Source organism: Leucopleurus acutus (assembly GCF_964270905.1).
Source record: "Leucopleurus acutus genome assembly, chromosome: 6".
Classification (NCBI taxonomy): domain Eukaryota; kingdom Metazoa; phylum Chordata; class Mammalia; order Artiodactyla; family Delphinidae; genus Leucopleurus; species Leucopleurus acutus.
In genome coordinates, this window is record NC_139149.1 from 37,668,266 (window position 1) to 37,678,580 (window position 10,315).

Genomic DNA, 10,315 nt, shown 5'->3' on the forward strand with positions numbered 1-10,315 from the left:
CTATTGTAAAAACACTTGGATTGTCATATGTTATATATTTCATAAGTAATTTATCATTGGCTTCTACTGAAATATTGTGTTAAATTACTGTCTTTCCTAAGTAAATAGTTATAATCAAGTTCTTAGGAATTACTAGGATTTTTTAGCTGAAGAAAACTTTTCCTCATTCCTGCATAGAAATTATAAAAATGGGAGATGTTCTTCTGCAGTATGTGTTTTGTTGTAATTACATAAAAATGTATCTATAAATACTAAGTGATACACATCATATTCTAGAGAGTATTAATGTTTATTTTACTCTTTGCCTTATTATAGAGAGAACCATGAACCAGAAAGATTGGGTTTAAATGGAATAGCAGAGACAACAGTAGCTATGGAAGTGACATAACCTAAAACATGTGGCTTTGACCTGTGCTGATGGTGTGCAGTCATTCATATTCCAGCTGAATGCAAAAGGCGACACTCTGTGGATCACAGAGCGTAACAATGGACCTAAATGGACTAGAGTATATCGGATGTTAAATCGATATATGATGTATATTTTGTAAAATTGGGAAAATCACTACCTTGTAATATAGTTTATTTGTATCATCAATATTATTTCTGTTACTTGAATAGTAGATATTCATCATCATGCTTTTGCACTTGAATTTGCAACTGAATGGATTTTAAAAAATAATTCTTTAATGGGATCATGAGCATGAAATGGGATCCTGCATCACTTGTTTTAACTATTTATTTTGCCATGTTTACATTTTGTATCTTGTAAAAATAAATCCAACTTTGTGTCTAAAAAGTTAAAGATTCATAGCTAGGAAATGAAATTCTTGTAATTTTTTTCTAAAGGAACTGTAAAGTTTTCACTTGGTTCATTTTGTTTCACAATTTGACTAGATGGACTTTTTGGTAAATAGTGGCATTTCACTGTCAAATATGAAGTTCAAGGCAAAATAGTATTTTCTATTACTGTGCAGGGGAAAGGGATGGATCGATACATGCAAATTTAATGTAGTAACTCACTTTTCCATATATTTTGAATGTATATTTCTATTTATAATACCAGTTTATAAAAAATGATTACACAGAAAAAAGGACTAGGAAAAATTATGCATCTAGCACATTTAAACTGTGCAGGTATGAACATTTTTCAAGGATTACATTTTATCTGAAGACTGCATATTTTAACTGGCTTTACCTGTACCACACCACATAAAGGATATTTTGCCAGGTATGTACTGCATTGTGTGATTGCAGTAACCATTGGAGGTCTAGATATCGAGCCATCCCGGGTGCTGGGAGGGGGGGGTCGTGGCAAGATTTTGTCTTTTCAGTTTTGGAGAGGTTTCCTGTGGCTACAAGGCAAGTAACGGGTTGGAAAACGTCTGACTGTAAGCGTTGGACACCTTCACAGTGTAGTGTTTTAGTGACTTTTTTTATACGGTTCTTGTATATTAGATACGTGTAGTGGTGTTTCAGAATGTTTGTTTATGCACTAGTTCAGACAACTTTCCCTGTTACTTGTTCTTGATAAGTGAAAACTGCAGGGAAATAAAAATACATATCAAAACATGGACATGCTGCATATGTGTTTATTTCACAATGTGCACACAGTGTAAGTTAAAATTTAAGGGAGATGATAGCACTTAACAGCACTTTTCATTTTCACAGTGCTTTCCAAGCATTAATGAAAAGAATTATAAGAAGCTCATCTGTGGGCACTATTGGGTTTCAGATAATCCAATATAAACTACCTTTGATATGAAAAGTTCTTAAAATATTTTACAGAATGTAAGTAATTTGCAGTATAACATTCATTGAAATCTCATAAATGAGCCTCATTTTATAAATAAAAGTTTAGAGTAGAATTATATTGCAAGGGGTTTTGTCAAGTAAGTACTGGGAAATGTAAATATTTTTAATGAATATGATTAAAACCATTTCAAACTTCATAATTTTATACTTTACATTTTTTATATCTGCAGTCCTGAAAGTTGTAAATTGATATGTCAGTTGATTTAATGGACCAGGGTTTCTGCTGAGAGTGGTTTTTATTCAGGTCCTGAATATGTAAAGCAATTTATGGTCAAAACCATAGGAAAAAATAAATTTAATTTCTTCATTGGTTGTGACCTGATAGGATCCATGCTCGTTTCTTCCATACTACCTCTGGAGTTACTCATTGCTGATGATATAAAGAAAATAATTTTGATTTGATGTGTAGTATGACTGTGTTCATTCTGCTTTTAGTTGGATGTATCTCCTTGCTATTAAGAACTCAAAACAACTTCAGTGCCGATTTCAGAGAAACGTTTTTATTTCCATTTTACTGAAGTAAAGCATGAAGAAAATTTGCCTTGTGATACACATGTTATAAATAATATAAGTAAAACAAAGAACTGTATTTGTACAGTTTCTGGAGATGTGGCAAATCCAGAATTTATCAGAAACTGATCACCAGTTTGTTTTTTTGTTTTTGTTTTTTAAGTAAAATAGAAAAATTAAGCCTTCCATATCTTGGTGATTGTAACTGTTTCACAGATTTCAGTTACTTGCACACACATTTTTCCAGTGCTTTTCAAGAACTTTAGTGACATATTTGTTTTTACATTATTAAATTGAAGAGTTTATTTTTGCACAGGTCCTCCACTGGACAATACCACCATTTCTTGGTTTTTCTGATGAAACTAATATTGGTACTTGTAGTTCAGTAAGCTTCTAGGGTCCTTGGAGTGTGTTTTTTGATGGGGTGGTTTGTTTGTTTTAAACAAAGGGGTAACTTTCATGTGCTGGGATATCTTGTAGTTGAGTATAGGTAAAAATAGTTACAAATTGTATTTTTCTGCCTTTCTAAAGAGAGTACCCTTTTTTTCTCCTGGTAATTCAAGATCATCATTATGATTAATATTAAGATAAAGCTCTAAGTATATTTGAAGATGTGTTACATATCTTCCTTTTGCAGAAGACCAAGGGAAAAATTAAAATATCTGGAGGACACATTTAAAAAATATATACGGAAAATAAATAAATAAATAATATATACAGTACACACACACATTCTATCTTCTAAAAAAGTGTTGAATAGGGTACTTGCAACTGTGCCTAGTGGGGTTTTTTTGTTTGTTGTTTATTGCCAGGGTTGTTTTTTGGGGAGGCAGGGGGAGAGTAGTAAGAAGTAGTAACATTTCAGAAATTGCTCCATAGTGTGTACTGCTGTATTTGACTATAATGCTGTATTTCAAACAAATTTTATTGACCTGTATGTACACCTTCGACTGAAAGGTTTTGTTGTCCCTTCACTAACTTGACAAACTATTACATTTCAAAAGGTTAAGGGTATCTCAAGTAATTCTGATTATTATGTTCTGTAACACAAGAGTTGTTTTTCTTTTAACCACAGCATGATGACAGCAAGCATCATGGAGCATGTCGAGTTCTCTCTCGGTGACGTTTTTCATTTAGTCCTAACAATTGTGTAAAGTACTATTATTTTTCCCATTTTACAGGTCAGGAAAATGAAGTTTAGAGAAGTTAGGTAACTTGCCTTATGTCACACAGCTAAGTTACTGAGCCAGAAATTAAATTCGGGTAGTCACCACACTTTTAACCACTGCCTCCCATCTTTAATGTGAAAGAAGTACCACCTTCAAAGGAGTACTTATTGTACTTCTCAGTCCACTTATTGACAGCATCTGTGTAGCAGAGTTTTAAATTTCATCTAGAAAACAACCTCCTCCACTCTTAACACCATCAGGCAATTAATGTTTGTTTTTTGCTTCCCAGACTGAGTGCATTAGATCCACCTGTGGCTTCTAGCCATCCATCAATCAAACCCAGCCCTATCAGTTTATCCTCCTCTGTCTGCCAGACCTAGCCGGTAAGTGCTAAAGCTCTCAACCAGCACAAAGCTTTGGAAGCTGGGTCTGGGCCAGGACGTGGCTGAGTTTAGCCCTTTCTGGACCTTGGTTTCCCCATCTGTAAGATGAGCAATTTCCTAAAACTCTAGAAAGGAGGCCACCCTGCCAGCTTGGTGCAGGTGTACATGTGGCCCGTGTGTCATTGATTTCTCACCAAGGAAGTAAATGATGTGGGAGCTAAGGCTGAGCATATGGTTAGTCTAGAGCTGCTTTTTATAAAGTCATTACTGTCATCGATGACTGTAAAATATTGACAATTGTATCATGTAATGCAACTTATCCTGTGCAGAACTAATAATTCTAACCAACTTCAGTGACTACAAGTCTCAGAAGGGCACAAGAATTACTTATTTTTTGGAGGAGGCATCAGTGGGGAAAACAAGACATCACAGTGCAGTAGAATATCAGAGAATTTGTTGAGCTGGGCTTTAATCCCTTCTCTGCCATTTAATTGGCTGGTGATTTTATCATCTTCATATTTCCCAACTTGTATCATAGGACAGATGGGTAGAATTAGATAACCTCTGACATCTCTGCCAGCTCTGATGTCATAGGAATCAAATCTCCCCCTACCCCTCTTAACCTCCCCAGGTGGCTCCCTTGCTTTCCAGGAAAATCACCTTCCATGACATTGTCAGTATCCATTGACTTACCAGCACCATTCAAAAGGATCAATACCAAATCAGACCCTATGCACCTTCCTACCACATCTTTTTCTTTTCGTATTTGTCTGAAGGGGGACTGTTTCTTATTTCAAACACATGGGCTTAAGCTTTTTAGTTGTGACCTACTGCAAAGCTTGACATTTTAACAGGGAAGAGGAAGGTAACACTGAGCCACATATTTCTTTAGCAGTAATTTATTTGGCACAGGATTTTAAGCATGGGCTGTCTCGAAATGGGGTCTTGTATCAAGATTAAGAGTTATGTGTATACTTAAAGATGTCTTGTTATTCTCATGAAACCTCTCTTGTAATGCATATTTGAACAAAACCCCTACTTCCCTGGCTGGCTGACTAGAGTAACATTGCAGGTCAAGAAGATGATAAAGTATCTCTGAACGTTGACCCTCCCTCAGAGTGAACATCTGTTATCCTCAGGAAAGCCTAGGATCACTGCAGTTATCTTCCACTGATAGAACAAAAGAAATCTACTCCAATCAAAAAAAATTATTTCACCTGCCGTATACAAACTGTGGATTTGATAAATAGCACATTCTAGAGCAATGACATTTGCCATTGTTGAAGACCTTTAACCATTAGCGTATAGAAGAACACTGTGTACTTCCTCTGCTCAGTCCCACGGCCACCAGGGGTCATGGGCAAACGCAGCTCCTGTCTTACTAATGGCTGTCTCTTATGTGCTCTTCTCGCTCATAAGTAGATCTTGGTCAGTGGCCAGGTAAGCCCAAATTAGGAATAGCCAAGATGCAGGATTTCAGCTTTTCACATGAGACGTCTGTATTAGTTATCTACTGCTGAGTAATAAGCTATTACAGACAACACATATATTACAGTGTGGGCTGGGAGTCCAGCACAAAGCTGAAATCAGAGTGGCAGCTGCTCTCGTGTTCTCTGGAGGCTCAAATAGGGGAGGATCTACCTCTAAGATCCCTCAGGTTGTAGACAGTTCACTTACTTGCGGCTGTAGAGTTCCTAGGAATTTGCTTCTTTGAAGCTAGCAATGGAAGAGAGAGTTTCTGCTGCATGACGTCTCTTGCTTCAGGGAAGACCTAGGCCTTTGTGAAAGGCTCATCTATAATCAGGCCCATGCAGCCTGGTATGCTTTGATTAGCTCAGTCAGCTGATTGAAGACCTCGGTCACATCTGTAAAATCACCTTTGCCATATTCTATACCTTAAGCAAGTCACAGGCCTTGACCACACTCAAGGGGTGGGAATTACACAAAGACATAGGTACTAGGGGACAGGAATTATAGGGCCACCGTAGTGTGTGTCTGCCACATCTGTGTAATTGAATTAACTCCATCCCACTCAGCCCAGTCTCCCCATCTCAGTATACCTTGGGTTAACTTCAGTGGAACTACATATTTATATAGGGAAACGATTTAAAGTACTCTATAATGCAAACATTTTGCTATTTTGTAAGTCTTAAGTCCCACAGGCCTAGATGTTGGGCAGCGGGTCAGGTCCAGGCTGGAGCTAAGCCTGCTGGCCAGCATCAACACAAAAACCTTGCGGAAACTGGAGTGGATGAGACCAGCTAGAGAAAAAGTACAATGGAAAGAGAAAAAGTATGAAGAGCAAAACTCTGAGCGTCCGTGAGGCCAGGGGAAAGTGGGGAGAGGAAGAGGCAGAGGAAGAGATTGGTAGCGATCTTGGAGGAAGATCTGGATCCAGGGGTTTCTAATTTCCTTCAGAAGAACCATGCAGAGGTAGAGTGCAGGGGGGAAGGGATGAGTGGTTTGGGTAGGTGAGGAAGTACAGGTGATGAGGATTTAGCAGTGAGGAGGTAAAAAAACAACGAGGGCGTGGATCAGAAAGCCTGAGCCCAAGCACGGGCTCCAGACGCGCAGGCGCGGCGGCCATGACTCACGGGCCCAGCTGCTCTGCAGCATGTGGGATCCTCCCGGACCGGGGCACAAACCTGTGTCCCCTGCATCGGCAGGTGGGCTCTCAACCGCTGCGCCGCCAGGGAAGCCCCCCAGGAGAGCTTTTAAAGTACAGATGTGTGGGTCTCACCCCAGGTTGACTGAATCAGGATCTCCAAAAGTGAGTCAGTATATTATCTTTTGTTTTAGTTCTTTCTTTGCTTGTGTGATTTGCTGGTTGACTGGTTTTTGGTAAGCTCCCCCAGATGGTGTTTGTTGATTGCAGCTAAGGTTGGGAATGACTAGTCTAATCTTTCTGTTTATTAGTTGTGACCATGGATGCGTAACTTTATGGAAAAGCTCAGGATTTATTTCCTTAGCTGTGAAGTAAGGAGGGTTAAATTATTTGCCCAGTCCCATTAGCTCCAAGGGCACACGGAGAGTGCCTCTCACTAAGCAAGCTTCACAGCCACTAGAAATAGTGCTGATTATGAAGCTTATAACAAATGCTTCCTTTAAAGTTTTGAGATTGTATGCTTTAAAAAATAATTGTCTTGCAGTTTATCACGGATGAAAATTATGGCTGCTTAAATTCTCTAGCAGTTCATAAGTGTACCTCACACCTTACCATCTCAAGCACTCTAAGTTCCCAGATCACCCCCCAAACATCAGCGTGCCCAGAGAGAGAATTGTCGTCCCTCCCCACCCCTGCCGCGATGTTCCAATCACCACTTTTCAAATGCTCATTCACCACCACTGTTAGATGCTTTCAGGTCGTTTAGACCATGGCTGTCAGTACATGCTTTCCAATTGTATATGACTGTGGTATTTGATTACAGGGACAAAGTTACTGTCCTTAAGAAGCTGTCTTAGGCGAACTTTTCTTGCCTAACATTTACACAGCATTTGGGACTTCGCTTTTTTTCTCTTTGTATGTACTCTTCCCTGCCGTGAATTTGAATACTATCTTTATCTGGTGACTTCAAAATTTTTATCTTTATCCCAGAACTCTACGCTGAATTCCATTCTTCTATATCCAATGCTTTGTTGACGCCAACACTTGGAAGTCTCACAGACATGCCCACACTTACCATGTGCAATCTTTCGCCTGCATGCTCCCAAATGTGTTACCGCCACCTCTCCATCCCACCACTGCTTGCCCCAGTCTTCGCCATCTCAGATGTGACATCTAAGACTCACCTTGATTCCTCCCTTCCCTCAACCCAACACCTGGAACAGTCCCTAGACGAGTCTTTTTTTTTTTTTTTTTTTTCCGACAAGTCTTTTGACCTGAGCTCCAATATATATATTGAGTTCATCTGTTTTTCTCTGCACTGCAGCAGCGCTTCTCCCCACTTCTGTTCTTGCCCATTTCCAATCAACTCACGTGGTAGCAAATGTTATCCTTTGGAAATCAGGTTTTCTCAGTTGTTTCCTAAAAACCCTCCCACTGCTTCCCATTGCATTTAAAACCCAAAATCCTACCATGACTGTAAGATCTTTCGTGTCTTGCACTGCCTTCCTCTCCAAACTCATCCATATTACTTTATCGCCTCACCACACTTGAGCCCACTGATGGATTCGGTCCAGACTTTAATGAATGATTTCCTGCCTCAGTGCCTTTGCACATGGGCTTTCCTTCTGCCTAGAATACTCCTCTCTGCCTATTCGCTAGCTCCTTTTCATCTTTTAGGCCTCAGGTGTCCCCTCTTCAGAGAGGTGCTCTGTGGCCGTCCTCCGCTGTTATTCTCTGTCCCTTTATCTGTGAGTGATATGGAGGAAATATTTTAAATTATTTGTCTGCTTACTAGTCCTTTCATCTGCCTCATGAGCCTCGTGATGGCAGGAACTGGTTCTCCATCGTATTTCCTGCACTCAACACAGACCCCGGCACATGGTAGTTGCTGAAATACTTGTTGAATAAATAAATGAATGAGTAACAATTAGAGCTTCAGAGTCAAAAGATTTATTTTTTACTCTTTTTATTGTTATTTTAAACCAAAATGTGGTGACCACTAAACTTAGTTTTATTTCTCTTGGACTTATTAAACAAACAGATTTGAAATCTAAAATAGTTCAGTTACACTTAAAATGATTGACCTATAGCTTCAGAAACTGGTCTTCCCCATGAAGCTTCCTTAGGAGGTTGCTGTCATCTTTAATCCAAAACCTGGCAGATGGTTGTGGGTAGATAGTGGCAGAAAATAGGCTTTGTTTTAAGATTTCCAAAAGCTGTTTTTCTGCTTATATTTATACAAAATTAGCAGTTGTGCTCAAGTATAAGAAAATCAGGGAGCAGATTGGGTAGCTGTTGGTTTTGTCATTGTGTTTGTGAGCTAGAAATATTTCTTCATCAATGATCACTGTAAGTCTCGTATCTGGGGTTTGTGACTAATCACTGTTTCCTTAGGCACTATGCTTTCCAGGTGTATTTTTGTCAAAAACTCAGATTTCAACACACTTACCAGGAATGCATTGAGTTATCAAAGCTTTCCATTTAAGCTATTATAGTTTGGAGAGAGAATTCTTGCTCACACCAAACCCACATCAAATGTTTGCCAAAAAATGCAAATAACATTTGTACCCAGCTGTTGATATTTGACACCAATTCTCTTCCAGATGTCGCTTGAATTAGGGTTAATTTTTCATCTGTAAACCATCCTGTCCTGGGTGCTTTAGAAAGTGCTATTCTCTCCAACCTCCATCACTGGCAGGTGAGATTTGTCTCGGTGTTTATGAATGAAGTATAGCCCTTTTCTCAAAGGCTTTGCCTTTTTGCATTCTGTCTTGGGGAATAGATTGCACAGACTTTTTGTAACTAAAAAGGAGGCCTACTGATGATCTTGTCCAACCCTCTCATTTTACATATGAAAAAACGAAGACCCAGCCAGCTGAAGAAGCTTATCCGGAACTAAACGGTGCCCAATCTGGGACTAACCCCAGAAGGCTGCCAATCCTGTGTGCTTTCTGAACATTCATAACCTTGATCCAACAAATGCTTGTTTAAGTGGTTTTCAGCTCTTAGTTATAAGTTCTATTTAAAAATGTCAGATGGCCATGTTACTAGTGAACATTTAGATGCTTTGTTATACACACTGCGTAAGTTAGGAGACCCTTAAAAACTACATGGCTTGAAATTAGTATTTTAGTTGTCTAAATTCTACCCCACCCGAAAGTAAGTCATGGACCCCTTCTTCCTTTGTTTGAATTTTATGGCTATACGTTTTTTGTTTTTGTTTTTCCTGAGATGACATTCACAACATAAAATTAACCATTTAACAGTGAACAGTTCAGTGGTATTTAGTACACAATTCAGTGTTGTGCCACTACCACATCTAGTTCCAGACATGTCAACACCCCAAAAGGAGACTGTAAGTAACGCACAGTTCCCTCTCCCTCCAGCCCCAGGCAACCATCAGTCTGTTTTCTGTCTCTATGGATATACCTTTTCTAGATATTTTATATAATTGGAACCATATGTGACATTTGTGTCTGGCTTCTTTCACTTAGCATAATGTTTTTAAGGCATATATACATTGTAGTATATACCAGTGCTTTTTATGGCTGCAGGATATTGCGTAAGTGTCTACCACAATTTATTTATCCGCTCGTTTGTTGATGTGTTCGTTTTTGGTTTTTCCCACCTTTAGGCTATTGTGAATAATGCTACTATGAACAAGTGTATACATTTATTTGCTTAAGTACCTATTTTCAGTGCTCTGAGTATATAACTAAGAATGGAATTGCTAGGTCATGTGGTAATTCTATGTTTAACTTTTTGAGGAAGCCACAAACTGTTTTCCACCATGACTAAACCATTTTACATTCCCTCCAGCAATGTACAAGTGTTCC

General features: G+C 38.8%; 1 protein-coding gene across 2 annotated transcripts in view; it reads left to right on the top strand.

The window, feature by feature from the left end:
• Window positions 1-2,041, top strand: part of EPC2 (enhancer of polycomb homolog 2) — a 107,416-nt gene extending 105,375 nt beyond the window's left edge. For both annotated transcript variants that reach the window (XM_082840741.1, XM_082840742.1), the window contains exon 14: window positions 316-2,041. In XM_082840741.1, the coding sequence (XP_082696867.1) occupies window positions 316-388 (73 nt within the window). In that variant the 3' untranslated portion in view covers window positions 389-2,041. The remainder of the gene's footprint in view (window positions 1-315) is intronic.
• The last annotated feature ends 8,274 nt before the right edge of the window (window positions 2,042-10,315 follow it).